Source organism: Drosophila innubila, assembly GCF_004354385.1.
Source record: "Drosophila innubila isolate TH190305 chromosome 3L unlocalized genomic scaffold, UK_Dinn_1.0 0_D_3L, whole genome shotgun sequence".
Lineage (NCBI taxonomy): Eukaryota > Metazoa > Arthropoda > Insecta > Diptera > Drosophilidae > Drosophila > Drosophila innubila.
This window is the reverse complement of record NW_022995376.1, coordinates 13,833,520-13,853,717: the sequence shown is the minus strand read 5'-3', so window position 1 is coordinate 13,853,717 and position 20,198 is coordinate 13,833,520. Positions and strand designations below refer to the sequence as shown.

The window sequence follows — 20,198 nt, the reverse complement described above, 5'->3', positions numbered from 1 at the left end:
TCGCATGCGTTTCCAAAAAACTAAAAATTTGTGCTTGGGGCAAGCAATATGGAACCAAGGGGAACTGTCGGCTCGTATCGTGCCCCAAATCGCTGTGGCCATCGCTGCCACCATGCAGTGCATATTTGATTTTATCTGTTAACTCTTTTAGCCACAAATCTACACAACTACCAATGCGACTCGCTTCTTCTGCTCTGCTCGTGTTGTATGTCTCCCTCGAACCTTGCCTGCAACTGACAGACAGGCAACACCTCCCTCTCCCCTTGTCTACATAAGTTGATGCCAATGCCGCTGCCGAATGTCCAAAAGCCAGGCCTAGCACTGGTCCTACTCCTGGTATTGGTCCTGCTTCTGTTCCCAGTGTCGAGCGTTTTCGGCATAAATGCATGCATACAGTCAGAGTTTCCCCCTCACCCCCATCCATCAGTTTTACTGGTGTTGTTGTTGTGCCTGCCTAACCAATTTGTTTTATGGCACACACGCACACTCATTTGGGTTGTGCTTGGAGCAGGAGCCTAGTGACTTTACCATGTGCCTTAAATATTGGAAATTATATAAGCTTACTTATGAAGTAATTGGTTTTATGCCTACATCATTTATGAAGCCTAAAGGGAATACACTTAAAATATTAGGCGCACTTCTTCTCCACTTAATATTCTAATTTCTACTTAATCGATGCAGAGTTTGTAGAATGAGAAAAATTTTATAATTTATTTTCTTCACAAATTTACTTAGATTAAATAATTATTTGCACTTATTTCCAAAGACTGAAATGTCATCTATTAAATTAGAAAGCATATAAGTATTCACTGTTTAAAATAAATTATCAAAAAAAAAAAAATAATTAGTAACGAATATCAGAATTGGAAACAAAGTTAAAATTTTTATTTAATTTGTTAAGTATATATTTCACAAAAATCATTGAATTAGAGAGACGTTGAGAAAACATATATTATATATTGTAATCACAAGTTTTTCCCGATTTAAATAGTGTAAACTTAGTTCGTTGTCGTTTTACTTCACATAGATTAAACATGACTTTTGTTCTCTTTTTTGCCATTGTTTTGTGTTTGCTTTTTGGCCACATCAGAATTTATTGTTTATTGTTTATTGTGCACTGTGCAGTGTGGAATGTGCAATGTGAAATGTGCAATTCATATTTTGTCATATTTTTGGTCGTTTCTGAGTTTGAAGTTTGATTTGTTTGGCGTCCCGCATAAAATGTAGTTCATCAGACAGCGGAAATTCGAAGCGGGCATTGTTTTCAGATTCAATATGGTCAACGGGTAGACTTACCCACTCCATTCCCTTCACAAGCATTCCCTTGTGGGATGGTCATATTCAGTTAGCTGGTCGCTGCTTTGGCATCTCTTTGTTGTCCTTTGTTGCCATTTTAGTGCAAATATTTTAGACAAACAGTAGGAAAAGAGGAAAATGCTCTAAGTTGCTTCTCAATTGCAAAAGTCCAAGACCAGGCAGCAAGTCAATGCAAAGCTAAGAAAAACATAAACAAAACAACAGTAAAAACAACAACAATACACACACACACATTTCAATGAGCTGGTTTGGCATTTATCTCTATCACGTTACAAATTGCTCAAGTGCGCCAAGATATTGAACGGACAACCAAAGGGCCAGCCCCGACTTTGACTTGGCCACGTTTGGCTTGTCTTTGACCACATTGCTGAGCATCAGAGCAAACCCAAAGGCTGACAAACTATACTCCCCGCTCCCCATTCTCCATTCCCCATTCCCCTTGCTGGCCGATGGCTAACAAATCATTCAAGAGTGTGTCCTCTGTGTGTGTGTCCGTGTGTCCGTGTGTGCGTGTGTGTCGGCTAAAGTTTTCCAAAGACAAATAAAACTGTTAAGTGAACTCTTCAGCTATCTGGCTGTCAGGTTGCTGACTGTCGACTGTTTTCTGCTTTCTGCTTCTGCTTCTGCTTTTGCTTCTGTCTCAGCACTCTGGGCATTGGAAAGGGGTTGTAAATATCGAAATTTGTAAATATGCATGAAATACGGGCATGTTTAGCATTTTCAAACATTTGGCAGCATTCTTCCTACTACCCTTAAACTAAAGAACGCTTTATACCCTACCAAAACTATTTCAGCTCTATCAGCGTCTACAAAATAAAATTTATTTGAAATACTTGCTAATTTCATTTCAAGTAAAGTAAAAGTGGCTTAGCGAATATTTCTCTATATATTATTTCGATTTATAATTCGTATATATGATTTAATAAATTTTATAACATTTGTAATTAAACCAATTTATACGTATTATTTATTTATTTTTTTAATTATTTACAGTGTGCTGAGTTATTGGACATCTACATCCAATTTTATAATTTTTGTATTATTCAGGCAGAGAATTTATAATAATAAAAACAGCAATACATTTTTGACACTAACTAAATCATATTTTAGAATTTTAAAGTGTAATAAATAAATATATATTTTTTTTTATATTAAAGTTAAGGTATCTAAACGTCGCATTAAACGCAATAGATATTTATTCCTGTCTTGATTTCCCTACTTCAATGGCTACTGTTGCGTTTGCTTGTGAGTTGCTTCAGGTGCGGAAATAAACTCTCCCTTGACCTGTCTTCCTCCTCTTCCGTTTTCCTTGACAATGTCCGTATTGTAGTTGAGTCAATATATTATACATTGTCGTCTCTCAGTCTCTCAGTCTTCCGTTCCCTTGGATTCACTGTTCTCAGTTCTGGGACTGGTTACTGGCAACTGGCAACTGGTAACTGGTGGCTCCTAAACAAGCGCTTAGAGCTTTGTTAGCAGTTTTATAAGTGGGGCGAGGGAGAGAAAGAGACAGAGGGACAAAAAGGGCAGTGGGTGGAAGAAAAAAAGTGCACAAGTAGCACAAAATGTCAATGTAAATAAATAAATTTTTGAAATGTACATTTCTCGCTATCGTTGCTACTATCTCTAACCTGCCCCTTCTCTCTTCCTCCGCAATTTCCCCTCTACCTACCGCTCGTTGTATAAACGAATCTCGATATCTTCATACATGCGAAAGCTGATACTATTTCTATTTCTGTTTGTTGTGTTTTGCATGTGTTTTTGCTTCTCCCACCTCCTGCCTCATCTCCTTTCCATTCAACTGTAGTCAACCCCTCTTCACGCAGTTACAGATAGCTACACATGTTCAGGTTGGCAAACACATTGCGCATACGTAACGTTGTACCGTGGGAAATTGTTCTTGTTATTGTTGCTATTATTCCTGTTATTTGTTATTGTTGTGTTGTTTTGTTTTATTTTATTTTGTTTGATATTGTTATTGTTGTTGTTGTTGTTGTTTGGCTTTTCAGTATTATTGCAAGGCCATGGGGAAAATGTCGTTCGTTTAGGCTTCTGTCGTAAATTGTTCCCATTTATCTGTTGTTTTCCTTAATGTCATAATTCAAAATTACCAAAGGGCTATTTCGAGATATTTGCATAGAAATGTACAAACATTGCTATAAACAATTTGAAATTTTGTGTTTCTAATTAAATTAAAAAAACACTTTTTCTTGTGTTTGGCATTTGCTTAACTAACAACTGTCAATTTTTGATGTTCATTTGCTATTTAGCAGTTCAAATAATTCACATTAATCGCCCAAGGCAATATATACGCTTTTGTCAATTAGTCTTTATTTGTTTAATTATAAACATATATTAATTTATCTTTTACTTATTTCTAAAAATCATACTCTTTCTTGGGCATTAAGAATAATTATACTTGATGAGATTAAATAGAAGTTTAGCTACTATCTATCTATTTATCTATACGAGCTGGAAACTCCAAGTTTTAGTTTTCTTGACTACAATACAAGTTAATCTTAATATATTATAAAATATAATTCACTATTTAGTAAACTCAATTTATAAGTCTTCATTTTAAGTGGTTTGTTGGGTTATATTCATTAAAATTGCAATTTATACGCCTCAATTAGCCGTGAAATGTAACAATTACTTGACTCGAGTGTCGGCTGGAATCTTCAGTCGACATTTAAGCATCTAGTTAAACTTGTGTTCTAATGCATCTTCCACGCATTCAGTGGAGACCGACTGGCATTGGTCGAAAGCCAAGGAGGCACTGCCGTCTTCAGTTGAGGCTATTTGCCATTCTCGTAGCGGGTTTGTTGCTTTGGTCCTTGCACCACCAACTAAGCAACTGGGATGGCATTGTGGAACCACAGCACCACTCGCAAACGATGGCAGTGGATGACATTGTAGCGTATACCAGACGCTGGTTGGAATTTGGTTACAATGCCTGGTTGGCTGAGCGGATTCCACTGCGGCGGGAGTTGCCGGATGTGCGAGATAGACGCTGCCTGAATATCAGCTATGAGCATGTGATGCAGGGGGAGCCTGGCGTGTCCCTAATTGTGATCTTTCGGAACGAGCAGCTGGCAATGTTGCTGAGAACGCTGCACAGTTTGCGGGACAGAACAGACCCGGAGTTTGTTGGTGAGCTTCTGGTGATAAACGATAACAGCGATATGGGAATCTGGACAGAGGAGCTATCCAGGCATGCCTTCGATGCGTATGTGTGGCAACATATCCGCAGCTCAGCAAAAATCTTTCATATGGAAGAGCAGATGGGCTTGGTGAGAGCTCGCAGATTTGCCGCGAGCATGTCCGAGTTCGAAATACTCGTCTTTCTGGACGCGCACGTGGAGGTCAACGAGGGTTGGCTGGAGCCACTGCTGGAAGTGATTATCACAGATCCCTACTCAGTCGCGTGTCCGCAGCTGGATCTGCTGGATGAACAGACGCTGAACTATGTGCGTACTGTGGAGCGACGCAGCCTCTTCGACTGGACCTTGAGGCGGCGTGAGGTGCCGCTGCTGTGGCACCAACTGAAGGAGTTGCCACACCCCTTTGCCACGCCTGTGCTACACACTCCGGTTTTTGCCATTGATGCAGAATGGTTCAATTATATAGCGCATTTCGATATGGAACTGAATTCACCTGCTGCCTTTGAGTTGGAGCTGAGCTTCAAGATCTGGCGATCTAACAATCGCATCCTCCAAGTGCCCTGCTCCCGTGTGGGGCATCTTCAGCCCAGCGATCTCAACTACATGCAGCGCTATGGGAATCTCAATCAATTTGCCGAGCAGCATTTTAGCGTAAGCATATCCTCAAATTGTAATAAGGAGATTTAACTCATAGCTTGTCATTCCTAGAGCTGTAAGCGCCTGGTGGAAACCTGGTTAAATGTGCCCAAGTACAAGTCTGTGGTCTATCAATACCAGCCACAAATCCAGCAAGCTCACATTGGCAACGTTTCCGAAGTGAACGGCACTTTTGAGAAAGTCCATTTCGAGTCCTTCGATTGGTATTTGGAGCATGTGGCAACCGATTTGTTGCACCATTTTCCCTTGCAGCCTCTCATTGACTTTGCCAACGGCACTCTGCGTCCTATTCAACTGCCCAGTCACTGTCTGACGGGCTACTTGACCACCCGTCTCATTACCCTGGAGGCCTGTGAACCCCTCCTGCATGCAACTCAAAACTGGACACTTACCTACATGAACGATCTGCGACTGGGCGACAATTACTGTGTTGAGGTGCAACCCAATCAAGTGCTGGCCCTGAATCCGTGTCATACTCTTGGGGGTCGTCAAAAATGGCACTTTGACATACACGACAATTGTTTGGTTAGTAATACCCACTGCTTGGAATTTGGGGCTCAGATGCAACTAATGGTAAGGACGTGCAACTCTATTAATAGCCAACAAATGTGGTTCTTTGAGCATATAAACAGCTTAAGCCAGGGACCTTTACAAATATAATTTTATAATTTAAATTAAAATTGTATTAATAAATTAAAAACTAGGCGACAGAAGAGAGAAGCTGATCGGTTGCCAGCTAAAAGTAGGCTACACTTTTAATCACATCACTTCAGGTGCATATCTTTGCTATACTGCTGACAGCATACAGCACCATCTTTTGTCTAATATCCAATTTTCAAACCGCACTAATAGTTCATTTATCTAATGCCAACTAAAAGTATGCTACATTTTTTTACAACACTGAGGTACATAACTCTGCTTACCGATAGTCAAGACACTGATCGTTAAGCAACTAAAAGTATGCTATGCTCTTTGTGAATTTTTGTCTGCAGCAGTATTTTAATTTTAAAATAAAGGAAAATTCTTCAAAACTATTTTCTAAATATTGAAATAGTTTAAAATTTATTTATTAACTCTGACGGCTAGTCAATTATCTTACATAATATTCTTAAAAGTTGATATGTGCTATGTCCGTTTAGAGTTTGTTAAAATGCCAATGCAGCAGCTGAAATCGATGGTGATGCAGCATTTTTGAGGCTGAGAAGGGCAGGGCAGGGCAGGCACTTGTCCGGAGTCTAGGCATTGCATTGGGTTGCGGGCCTCATCGGCTACCGTTTTGTATGAGTATTTTACTTATCAGGTTCCTCGTTGGCAGCTGCTGAGCCCGCTTGGGCCCTGGCTTGTTAACGAGCGACACACGCAGCAAGCAAAAATCATCAACTGTTTTGAAATTGATGCTATCAGAGTGAAATGATAATTATCAAAAGACAAATGGTACGGTGCCTGCTTGGGTTTTTTTCACTCCATCCGCCTCCTCGTGCGGCGTTTCTTCATCGCCATCGACTCCGTTTAGAAATGCAACACTCAGCGGCAGTCCGGGTGTCCAGAGTTGAGGCAGTCGGCAGTCGGCAGATATCAGCCACAGATAGAGGCGGTGGCAGGTACGACTACAAGTACGAGTACCCGCAGCACGGGCTGATGATGTTGCTGCTGTTGTTGCTGTTGCTGCTTGCTTGGAGGAATCCATCAACATGTGTACATATTTCAAATCCAATTTATGTACTTGCATAGCCGAAACGCAATTACTTCGCAGTTAACGCCCAGCCACAACTGCAACTACAACCACAACCACAACCACAACCAGAGCCGGAGCCAGAGCCAAAGACAGAGCCAATTCCATACCCAGTGTCAGAGTCAGAGGCACAGTCAAGAGATGCGTTGCAAATCTTCTGGCAACGAAGTCCGAGTTGCAGTTGCTGGCGATGTTGCAGCATAAAAATCAGCGCCCAGCGTTTTAGCCACTGCCAACTTGCAACTGCCGCCGGTTTGTGTTACCAACTCGTTGGCTTGTAACCGATCCTGCGCCTATAAATTGCAACCAATACACGCGGCCCATACCCGCGGCTGCTTGTTATACACTCTTGGCTGTGCGAATGCTCCAAAGAATGTGGACTATGTCATGCAATTTGAGCAACATATTCAGATACATCAATTTGAAAAGCAGACGAACAGATGAGCTCATCTCTTTTTTAAAGAATACATAAAATAATAAAAAGGGTTGCATACCTATATTACACATATAATACATATATTAAAACTAAGTTTCTTAAGTCAAAATTAAATCGTAAATTTAAATTAAGAATAAAAATTAACATTTATTTTGAATATTTTAAATTTTGAGTACACATTTAAAAAGGCATTATTGATATAAGTAAATAAAACTAGCAATAAATTTACTTCCGCAAGTGCATTAAATATTCGATAATATGTCTTGCCAATCTGAAGATTGTTGTTGCTGCTGCTGCAGTTGCTGTTGCTGTTGCATGTTGTTTGGTTGTGTTTGCGTTCTCTCTCGCTTGAATTTGGCTTGCATGACGACCATCATGCCAAGAAGTTAACAAGTTTGCGCCGTCGCCGCCAATGGGAGAAAGGCCGTCGACAATGACGACGATGATGAGGAAGAGGATGACGAAGATGAGGCTGTGAGGCAATGAGGCAGCGAGGCAGCGAGGCAGCGAAGCTGCGTTGACGATGAATGCTTAAAAAGAGCTGTGTAAATTTTAATGGCTGCAGTTGCATCCGCGGCAGCAGCAGCAGTTACACTCACATCTACATTCACATCCACAACCACACACATCCCCCCAGCCAAGCAAGTTGATCGTCAGTCAGTCAGGCTGCTTTCAACAGGTAAACCCAGAGCAGACCAGCTGAGCCCAGCTCGAGTTCCAAACTCAGACTCAGAGTCAGAGTCGTTATATAGTACTTATGTTCCAGGCCAGTTGATCAGCTAGTGCGTAGGGCGCCTTCAGCTGCCTCTTCTGCTGCCAACTGCAACTGCAACGTCGACGTCGACTGCAACTGCTGCTGCTGCTGGCGTCGCGTCGCTGCGTAATTGTAGGCCACTGTTTTAGCTTGTTGTCGATAATTAGCGCTTGTTACCCCGCGCACCGTTGGCCGCGTGTTGCCTGCCTCTTCCTCTGCCTGGTTATTATTTATTATGAGCTTGTTGTTTTTCATCATAGCTCATTGCCCATGCCCAAGCACTGTGCTGTAAAGGAAACATGCCATGCCCCATACCAAAGATTCTCCCTCTCGCTCACCCTTGCCCCTTGTCTCGCGACCAATGCATTTTCCATAATTATTTCGAGAATTGTTAGGGTGCGAGAGCGCGCGCGCCTGCGCAGCAAGAAAAACGCAGGCAAAGGGTGGAAGCAGCGAAGAGCAGCGTGTGGCGTAAACGTAGCTCTTTAGCCAAGACACACACCCCCCAGAAGAACGACGCATCGTTTACTTGTTGCTGTTGCTCTCGCTATAGTTATTGTTGCTGTTGTGGTTGTTGTTGTTGTTGTTGTTGCCTTGACATGACGCGTAATATAATATAAATATAAACTGGGAGCAGTTAGTTTTCAATTTTTGTTGTTGTTCCATGGCCACTCACTGAAATTGTTGCATGGGGCAACACTTTTCAGTTTGTGCCCCGCAGTTGTTTGAGCATCTCCGGCTGTTAAGGATGCCAGCCATCGATGTGAGAATGCTGCCTGGAAGCTCAGTTCTGTTCAGTTCGCTGCGGTTCAGTTCAGCTTAACTCAGGCACGAGGGATATATTATAGTAATTACAAAATTAAGTTGAAGATCTCTTCACGGTGTAAAACTTATCTTGCAACATCGCTTGACTATGTGGCAAAATCTGATTGTAAGCGATAAGATGCAATATTCAGTTGGCAGAAGGCTGCATATCTGCAGTGGAAAATCTGCTTTAACCAAGTAGCAATAATAATAGAGATTGTGTATTTTAGACGTATAATATATTTATAAGTTGCAATTATTTCATTTAAAAATGTGTTATACTCTAACAAAAAGGTATATAATAATTAAAATAAATTTATTATTTAATAAATTTAGTTTCCTATACAATTTTATCAAGTTTAAATTTTTGAACAAATATCAAATGTTATTTATATCTATAAATATTTTTTCTGCACTTCAAAATCGATCTCATTTTTACAAATAGTATTTTATCTGTTGCTGTATTTTTAATTATTTTAAACTAATTTGTATAATTGATCAATTAATATAAATTAAAGACTTAAAATATTTAGCCAGCATTCATTTATCATATTTATATACATATAATATTATTTATATTTTAAATGTCAGTTCATTAGATTCTGTACTTGAAAATGCATTTAAAAATTGAAGGTCTCCTTTAGGTAGGTCAAATGAAATTATCCAAAATTATAGTATGTGTCTGGGCGACGCTGTTGGTTCTCAGCCGGCTTCTGGCTTGCTAAATGTACATTTTGGTTCACACATCTGCATTGGCAAACCACAATCCGGTGGCTGCTTATCCTTCAAGGCTGTTAAAACAATTTACACCAACGATGACGAGATGGTGCAGCGGTGCAGGGATGACAGACTGACGGTGTGTCGGGGAGTTTGGTATAGGGAACAATCGAATCTCGCATAACTTTGCCTTTGTGGCTACGCTGATCGTTAAGAGCATTTTGTGGTGCCCTTTTGCACCACCTCCTGTCCTTCTGTCCGTCTGTCCGTCTGTCCGTCTGTCCGACTGTCGTATGCAACAGCAGCAACTTAATCGACATCGTTTTCACATTGTCAATTGTATGCAGCACTCTGCATGTCCATATCCTCCACAACCTTCACCCATCAACGGCAGCAGCCAGCAACAAACAAAAGCCAAGTCACATCAAAAAAGTAACAACAACAACAACAACAGCCAAATGGAGAATAAAGCTTCAACTTCAACTTCAACATCAGCAGCAGGCAGCAGGCTTCAGCTTCAGTCACAGCTTCAGCTTCAGCATCAGCATCAGCTTTAGTTTTAGTCTTAGTCTCCTGTCTGGTCGCTCGGCTTTCGACTTCCTGTCAAAGTTCAACAAACCGCCCAGTCAAAAGCACTGAGACTTGGCCAGTTGCTATCTCTGCTCCCTCTTCCTCCTTCCCTGCCCCTTTTCCTACCTCTCCCACTCCCTTCTTCCCTTCTTCTGCCTCTTCTTCTTCTTCAGCAGCCCGCTTAACCATGCGCTATAATTGCAGATTGCAGTGGAAAAAGGCGAGCAGCAGCAGCAGCAGCAGCAGTTGCTGCCTACGTTTCGTTAATATTTTTGCAAATTTTTTTAACCTCCACTTTGCAGCTCGTCGTCATCGTCATCGTCGTCGCCGTTGTTGTTGTTGTAGTTGTTGTAGTTGCTCCTGGCACAAACAAAAACGTAGCCGACGATCGAAAAATCTCAGCTCAAGTCGCTGTCTCTGTCTCTCTCTCTCTCTCTCTCTCTCTCTCTCTCTCTCTCTCTCTCTCTCTTGCAACATAACATCGCATGTGTACGCAGAGTAAACCAGTTTATTCCCAGCCTGCTCCTGTTCCATCTCCTGCTGCTCCTCCAACTCCTGTTGCTGTTGCTGCTCCTCATATGGTTGGGTGAACGGTGTCTTCTGGCTGTTGCTGTTGCCGTTGTTGTTGTTGCTGTTGTTGTTGTTGTTGTTGCCGTTGCCTGCCTGTGATCGATTGCTGTTTGAGCATGCAAATGTGTAAAGACGCCTCCACCGCCGTGGCATAAAGTTGCAATTCGCAATTCGCAAGTCCGAAACCGGCTAACTGGCATGGCCAGAAACGTGTCCGATTGCAGCAGCTTTGGCTTTTTTTTGTTTTTTTTTGGCTTTTTTGGACTGCAGCGACAAAATGCTAAATATATTTGTAGCTTTGTGTTTTGAAATATGTTGCTGACGATCGCCTGGCATTGATTTTCAAGCGGCAGCAACGCCTGCCTCCATCCCCTCCCCTCCCCTTCCCCTTCCCCTCAACCGATACAACTGCCCCTGCAATGTTGCCCTTAGTTTGGTGTTGCTTTGGTCGTGAGATGTTTGCTGCTGATTTTTGATGAATTTATTAAGATTTTTGTGGCTGTTGCTGTTGCTATTGTCGTTGTTGTTGTTGCTGGTAACTGCAAAAATTCAAAATAAAATGTAGAAAATCAAACTCTAATGAGTTTCTAGAAGCGAAAAAGTCAAAGTCGCAGTCAGAGTCAGAGTCTCCAGTACCTGCAGAATGCTATCAACGCCTTTACGCTTGAGCTATGATTAGTGTCTTGGTTCGGGTCAACCGCAGTTGGGATTGATATATTGCCACAGTCATTTCCCTGTCCCGTTGGGTTGACCGCGACCAGAGACCACACAATTTGGGTCCTCTACCTAGTTGTAGATGTGGCAAGGACACACAATTCCACCATTTCCAAGCAATTGGCCGTGTCTAACAAAAGGACAGCCCAGTTAGCCGGCTTTTCTATGGGCCGGATCCTGCCGAGCGTTTCAAAACACCTTCGTTGGGCTCACAGCATGCCAGCTGTTGTCCTTTTTCTTGCTCTTGCCTTTGGGCCCATTCTCAAAGGTTTGTTTAGCCAGCAGAGTAAAGTAATTGTGCTTTTTGGCATGGCTATTGTGGCTCAGGTCGAATCTACCTAAGTATTAAAATAACAACAACAACAACAACTACCACATACGTACCTCTCTACCAATCTATCTATCCGCCTATCGTGACTATCTGCCTTTCTCTGGATATTTTCTTTCTACCATTGACAGCTGCTTCGTTGTGTCTTATATATATCCTGCTCCTTTTGGGCATATTCGTTGCGCCCGGCGGGCTATTTTCTTGTCTTCGCCGTGTTCCCTTTTGTTACGCAAAACGTTTGTTTACCCAAAAGAGAAATAAAAAAAATAACAGACTGACAAAGCCGGAAAATTGGAAAATTGTGCGCACAATTGCTGGCTTACAGTTTTTCTTACCCTATGTTTTTATACATTTGTGATTTATTTTGATCGATCGTTTTTAGTTTTCTTTTTGGCTTAAGAACTGAGCGAACTGCTTATTCTTTATTCTTTATTCTCCATTCTCAATCTTTCTCTTTCGTCTTTACTTTCTCCTAGGCTTCCCTTCATTTGCCTTGTTTATTTATAGTCTTAATTTTGGTCGTTTTCCATTCAATAAAAATACCCCACAAATAGTTCCTGAAAATTGCACATGTCCACACACCATTTGTGTTGACATTTGACAAGGAGTTTCCACAATTCTGTTGAGCCTGAGCCTATAGACCTCCTTCCCGGTTCTCATGACTTGCCAGGTGGGCTGACAGGACTCAACTACTGTGGCCACCACTTTGCAGTATCTGCGAAGATCCCTACAGTTAACTCAAGCATATGCCCATTGTATACCATTCTCAGTAGAATACAAATACCTTTAAACAATTATAGTTTAGATACTCTATCAAGTCAATTTCAATAGAAAATATTTTAAAGAACATTTGGATATTTCACTGTCGTAAATAAATATTTAGATTTGTTAAAAATCTATCGATCAAGCTTTAAAATATATAAAGAGAGATGGTCAAAAAATCTTCAACTTAGAATAATTTGACTAAAAAGTCGTAAAAAAAGGGCCTATCAGATAATCTTTTATAATAAAATTCACAACAATATGATCAACTTGTTTTATACAAAGATCCTTCAGTTTGAAAAGCATTGATTGATTACAGCTTGTAATATTAATTGACAGGATAAAAACTACATGGTTTTTAACACGTTGAAGAAAAGGACAAATTATGAACAGTGAATTATCATTGTGGGCAATAGTAGTGATAGAGACTTTAATGATCCAATAACAACAGCCAGAAAGCATTTTAATCTCAGTCTCTCATCGGAATCAATAATAAAGTTGTAGTACCATCTTGAACACTTATTAATCCTATGATTAATTTTATTTTGAGAATAGGGATAAGCTGAGTACCTGTTCTTGAGCCTTTTGCAATTGTTTGCCAAGTTGACAGCTCTCCAGTTTTCGGTGTGAATCCTTGAGCTGAAGAATTGAAAAGAATCTATAATTTTATTAAATTTTGGTCTGTGTAGCTGTCCTTAGGCATACATGATCTAGCAGAAAACTGCTTTGAGGGATTTCAAGGACTTGCTCAACTCATCAAAGCAATTCCCCAACTCATCATCGTTGCTCAAGTAAAAAATAACGACTTAAGCTCTCAATCAATCAGCAGCTGGCTAAAGCTATTGAATGGAGCCAGATAAAGAGGAAGAAACCCAAGCAACTTCAAGCTCCAATAGCATTTAAATTATTGAATACCAAATGCATTAGGCATCTCAGTTCGATTTCACGCCTTCCCCCCTCTTAACTCCATCTGCCCGCAGCAAATTCATAACTGACAAATCATTTTGTGGCGAGTTAACTTAAGTCTAAGCAAATCTCTGACTGGCCGGGCTGAGATCCGAGCTGAGCTCTCATATCAATTGGCTGTGCAGTTAAATAGCTTTGGGTGTGTATGGGAATCCAATAAAGCTGTCACATGTGCCCGCCACTAAGAAAAAGCCTTTTGTATGCCTTGGCACTGTTGTTTGGGTGTGAAAATCAAAAAGAAACTTCACATGTGCCCCACAGTCCACCGCACAGTCCCCTCCCCCTCAGTCGACTCACAGCTCACAGCTGGCAATGCCGTTTGGGGGCAACTTTCGTGCAAATTGCCAAGTGCTTTTCGGGTTTCGAGTTTTGTGTATGCAGAACTTAACAAATTTCCATAACATTCACACCACAATGCAAGACATACACGCCAAGACGGCAGGCAAAACCAAAGCTTCGTCTTCGATCTCAGGCCTCTGTCTCAGTCTCTGTCTCAGTCTCAATCTCAGTCCCAAGTCTCTGTCCAGTTTCAGACGTCGCTCTGTTTTATTTGCCACGTCATTTTTCTATACCCTATATGCAAATATTGATAATGGGTATATCTGTTAGTATGAAAATATATGTAATATCTGCTAGAGTTACTACTAGACAAATTTATATATCATTAAGAATAATAACAAAGTGTTTAAATGAAATAATATGTAGTTAACTATACTACAAAATTTATTAATGAAAATATCCATTTATTAAATGACTATAACCTGAAAAAAGTACGACGCTGCAACCTGGAATCTATTTGAAGTATTCAAGAGAATATACTTCGAACATATTCATAAACAAGTAATAGCCTATTTCCACGACAGCACATTTGGCTCATTCGACGCCATTTTCATCATTTGGCCGAAATGTGGACTTCATTTCAGTACAAAATCCGAATGATCATTTTGGCTCATTCATAATGAATGAGCCGATTTTTTGTCATTCGACCATGTGAATTTCAGTATTTTTTTATCGAACACGCGATGTTTATCGATAAACTCTTAAAAAAAAAGCAATTATCACATTGAATTGGCATTAAATTTGCGCCAATTATAATATCATAATAAATAATAAAATGTTGTTATTGTCTGCTTGTTATAATTTGTGCACAGAAGCCGAACAGCTGCTTTGCTTTAAGTGTCTTAACAGTTTCACATTTGGTCGTGGAAAGCCAAATATGAGCCACATCCAAATGTGAGCAAATGTGAGTGGTCGTGGAAATAGCCTATAAGAGGGTATTTTCAACTCAACTACTATTATTTGAGTGCTTTAGTTTTTTCTTTAATTTTTTTTATTTTTGTTGTTGTTTGCGGTTAGCCAGAGTCGCCGCCTGCAATGTCGTTTTGGCTGGGATTGTATAACTTTTTGATTTTTTAAGTAGACACCTAAATGTGAATAGCGCAACGAATCGTAGCAATGCGAACCACGTCCGCATCCACGCTCCGCGCCGCTCCGTTCCGAGTCACAACGCGAGTCGCATCTGTCAGATATATTTTTGTTGCTGCTTAGTGAAGTGTAGTTAGGATCGATGCCTCGGTGGGTCCAGCCACAACTACAACTACAACTACAGCTACAACTGCAGCTCCAGCTTGTTTTCACCTTAACCTACACGAAGTGATGGAAATGGCGATGGCAACGGCGGCTGCAACAGACGCTGCCACTGCCACAATCGCTGCTGCTGCAACGTCAGCGTCGGCGGCGGCGGCTGCTGCCAATAATGCAATGGAGAGGCGTGATAATGCAGTTTAGTAAGTGCTGGCTAGGCCGATTCGCTATTGGACCGTTGTTAGCAGCGACCCGCAGTCGCGAAATTTACCTACAAGTCAGACCAAGTATCGCTACGTGGCCAGCAATGCTGTCTAACGGATCGCATTGGATTGGATTGAGTGACTGACTGTGCCGCTGACGTTGTTGGGCCTGAACATACACTTAAAGAAAATATATCGAATTCTGGGTAAAAAAAATCAATGCCAAAAGGTAATCTGAGACTTTCTTCAAGATAGTGAGAAATACTTGCATTAATCATCGGTGTGATTTACTTTTTTAATTATTTTTATTTACTTAATTGTTAATGTACATCTGTATCTAAAATCTACAAAAAATTCAAATTATTTCATTTATACTTAATTTTAATTTTAAAGTGAAACGATGAAAATACAAATATTTATTGAAAATGTTCTTGAATGTTTGTTGAAAGTTTTTGCTAAGATTGGAGAAATCTCAGAAAAAAACTCATTCAGATAAATATGTATCAGTATTGGAATTAGCCTTGATAAAATTATAAGTTGGAGAACAATAAGTACCACTTGATATTTTAATAAGTACAAGTTTATTTATAAGTATAACCATTAGAATTAGTATTAGTATGGTCAGGTATTATTTAAAATTGGTATTGGAAATAGGTGCTTATTAGAATTTTGCTCTGGATTCAAATAGGATAATTAGCCAATTTTAGCAATTATAACAAGTTTTCAATGATTTTTTTTCAGTGTAGGTCTAAGCCTGGGCCACAATGTGCAATATGCAGCACTAGGCACGATATTTTTTGTTGGTTTTAAATCATTTAACTTGGCTAGAAGACGACGATGACGACGGTGCCGATGATGACGACGATGATGGCAATGTGATGATGATGATGATGATGATGACGATGGCGATGCAGATGGCGACGCGAACGGCGCAAGACACTTAAAACGTGATCGAAAATTGATGTTGCGCTGCAACCAGCCAAAACCAAAACCAAAACCAAAACCGAAGCCAAAACCCAAAACCAAACCTCTAACTACAGACGAGCTCCTCAAACATCTGTGGTTCTGGCAGTGCGGGGGAAATAAGGTCACGTGCAAAGTATGTTCGTGGTGCTGGTCGAGGTGGTTCTAGCCCAGGAGAGATGTTAATGATTTGCAGCTTCGGCTCCAACTCCAACTCCAGCACCAGCTCCAACTTCGACAACAACTCGCCAACTCAGAGTTGGAGTCAACAATTTTGCATATTTTCTCTGGCTGCAGATAGTAGGTAATATGCTCGTTAATGTGCCCAGGTTTAGCTCTCCAACTGCCTTGATCTCACTCTGTGTGGAGTTCAAAAACCAGGAAGTGACTCAACAACAACTACACAAAACGGCAAAACGGAGGTGAAAAATATGACTTGGTTATTTATTGTTGAAGTGTTGCAGTGCAAAAAGCAAAAGCAACACCAAAACCAAAACCAAAGCGTTGTTGGGCCTAAAACTTCGTTTGGGGTATTTAGCCAGTGATTTATTTAACCTGGCACGCCAGGCGGTGCACCGCTTCTCACCGCATCTCAGGAGGAGCTCCCTCTTGCTATGTGTGTGTGTGTGTGTGTGTGTGTGTGTGTGTGTGTGTGCAGCTGCGCCTGCACTCAAAGAACCAACCACATACCACATACATATACACACGACTACAATAAGCCATAATTATCCAAATGCTGATCCGACTGGTTGTGTTCTACACACAAACACACATACATTACGTATACGGATGTGGTGTTTTAGATCTGGAAATGCTCCATACTAACTGTACAAATCTCAATATGCACTGACATGATTTCTATTATATTTAAAGAACCCCAAGAGACTCGATTAGTGACTGTATTCGGCAATATTTTGAAGCTTTACTAAAACTGGAATTTTACTAATACTTACTTTGATTAAAATATGTCATATATTCCATATAAATAATAAGTATAAAAAAATAAACCAATATTCGATTAGTGACTGTATTCGGCAATATTTTGAAACTTTACTAAAACTGGAATTTTACCAATACTTACTTTGATTAAAATATGTCATATATTCCATATAAATAATAAGTATAAAAAAATAAACCAATATTCGATTAGTGACTGTATTCGGCAATATTTTGAAGCTTTACTAAAACTGAAATTTTACTAATACTTACTTTGATTAAAATATGTCAGATATTCCATATAAATAATAAGTTTAAAAAATAAACCAATATAAATTATAATTAATTGTAATAATACAAAATAGTAATGCTCAATATATTCAAGACTTTGATATTTATTGATTTATTTAACAACTTAAGAAAAAAGATAATCTGTTTTTGTGCTAATTAAGATTATAATGGTTGTTGAAGGATATATTGTAAGCTCGATCCGTAAATTAAAATTACATATTTGATATTTATTCAAAATTTAAATAATAATTTGCCTTGAGATTTTCAGAGGAAATTTATCATAATGGGAAACAACATCTTAGTTTACGGACTGCAGATTCGAGCTTTCATAAGTAGAGAGTTGTCTACTTATAATTCCCTTAAGCTAAAAATTATGATTCTCTTATTCTGTTCCCCTTCGACGCCTCCTTCCGCTTGCGTTACATATTCTGTCAGGTATCGCATAGACCCAGCTCAATCAATTGAGTGGAGAAGCTGCAGGGTACAGAGTTGCATTTAAGGTGCTTGAAAACGTCGCATCGATATCGTCATCGTCATCGTCATCGTCATTGCCAATGATTCTCCCGCCCTATCCAACCCCCCGCTCCAAATGGTGCTCCAAATGCGGCCTGGGCGCTGTCCGAATCGATAAAATGCACCGCGATCCGCGGCACACATCAAATTAGTTATTAATTGAAGTGGAAAGTTCTCAGAATGTGTAGCTCGGCGGGCGGTCAACGCGCATGCGTTCAGACCCCAGATCCCAGATCCCAGTTTTCAGGTCTCCGGTCTTCGGTCTCCGGTTCGAACGGAATTGAATTTTGGATGAGGAGGAATCAGAATGGGAATCGAAGTTGTGTTACCTGTTGTATCGCAGTGTGTTAGCCTTGTTAGCCATTTTGTTAACCTGTTTTGGCGCTGTGCTTGCGCATTTGAATTTTCATTTATTATACTCGCAAGCGAGTTGCATTTCTAATTTGAGTCATGTGACCAAAAACAGTTTTGTCCTAGTTGTCGCCTCATGCAACCGCAAATGCAAGCATCAGCCATTGGCCCGAACAATTGGTGAATGGTTTTGGCCATAAATCTTTTATTTCTCTTTCGATTTGTTGCCGCCGTTGCTGCATACACATTTGTGCCATTACTATGACAACAAATTCATGAGAAAGTACGGCTGCTGCAGCGGTAGCTGCCACAAGACAGCAAACAGACAATAGACAAGGAGAGTGGAGAGTGTGGAGAGTGTGGAGTGCCAAGTGGTGACAGAGAGAAAGGAGGAGAGAGATGGTTGGGGGTAGGGTACCTGCATCATCTGTTTGTTTGCCTGTCATTAGAAGAGATGAAGTAAAAAAGCAGCGTTGAATGTCGAGAGTTGTGAGTTGAGAGTTGAGAGTCGACACTAGACCGAAAGTCTGCGCTCACTTGTGCTTCTTTAGATTGGACTTGAAACTCAACTGAAGTGCACTTGTACGCCAAAACAAGCCACGTCACTTGGCCACTACACACTCACACACACGCACACTCCAATGTACTACACTCGACTTCAATCTACACACATCGCAATCGCAATCGCAATCGCCATCGTCATCATCATCATCAACATCAACATCAGCGAATGGCCAGCAGATCAAATTGTGGGCCGCTGGCAGCGCCAATCGCCAAGAAGCCACAACAGTAACAACAACAGCTTTTGGCCACGGCTTTGACCATGGCTATGACTATGGCTATGGCTTTCACTCGACATCTCGTTAAGTGTCTTGTAAATGGCATTGTTTTCGTTTTTCATTCAAAAATGTGCGTGGCTCTCAAAGCCCGAGAGAGTGAGGGAGAGAGAGAGGGAGAGAGAGAGAGAGAGAGGAAGGGAGACTTGAAGACAATGGCAAACGGAGGCATCTCCTACATTTCCTCCTCCTTCCGTCCACTTCACAATAACAAAGTGCAACCAAGTTGCGCCCTAGACCGTCATCATATTTGTCATAAACTTCATAAATTTCCACAATAGCCATCTACCTTTATGGACGTGTCAGTCTCTGTCTGTCAGTCTGTCTGTCTGTCTGTCTGTCTGTCTGTCTGTCTGGCCAATCTTGAGAGTTGTCGATTGAATGACTGCAGCGAATTGCATTTGTCGTGTGCGATTCCAACTTTGGGATCAGATGTCCGAAAAGAAACTAACTTGCTCATCTGATGTTTGCCACATCAATAAGTCTCTGATTACATTATTGTATTAGCATTTGGATTTACATAATTATGGTTATATCTATCTATCTATTTATGTATCGAATATTCTGCCTACGTATCGCCTATGATCTGAATAGGTGCAGCTCAAAACGAAATCAAAATCTTACCGTATTATCATAATATGCACATTAAATTCAAAATGACCGAGTTTCTATATCAAATCTCATCAAACTTATCAAGAAGGTGAAATGCCTTAGCTCTACTGCAATCAAGCTGCAAATACTTTGCCCAAAACTAGAAAAAATACATCTATTCCCAAGTCACTTTTTTTTTAAAGTGGGAAGAGTTGAGCGGTCGATTTTTTATGAAAATAGACTTAAATTATACAATTGATCTTAAATAAAATTTTCGTCATATGAGAGAGTTGAATTGCTCTTCTTCTTCATTCTCTATTCGGTTAGATTCGATTACAGCTACCGTTTGAAAAACCTGGCATCCGGTGAAAGGATTTTAATCTCATCACTCAGCGAGTAAAAACATCTAAGTACAGAAAGAGGCTTCGGTGTGAGCTTCACG

General features: G+C 40.4%; 1 protein-coding gene across 1 annotated transcript; it reads left to right on the top strand.

Moving 5' to 3' along the window:
- The first annotated feature begins 4,064 nt into the window (after nt 1-4,064).
- On the top strand, nt 4,065-5,825 carry LOC117787940 (putative polypeptide N-acetylgalactosaminyltransferase 12). The gene is made up of 2 exons (XM_034626578.1): nt 4,065-5,129; nt 5,187-5,825. The coding sequence occupies exons 1-2, from the start codon at nt 4,212-4,214 to the stop codon at nt 5,793-5,795; spliced, it is 1,527 nt and encodes a 508-aa protein (XP_034482469.1). The 5' UTR covers nt 4,065-4,211; the 3' UTR covers nt 5,796-5,825.
- Nucleotides 5,826-20,198: the final 14,373 nt, after the last annotated feature.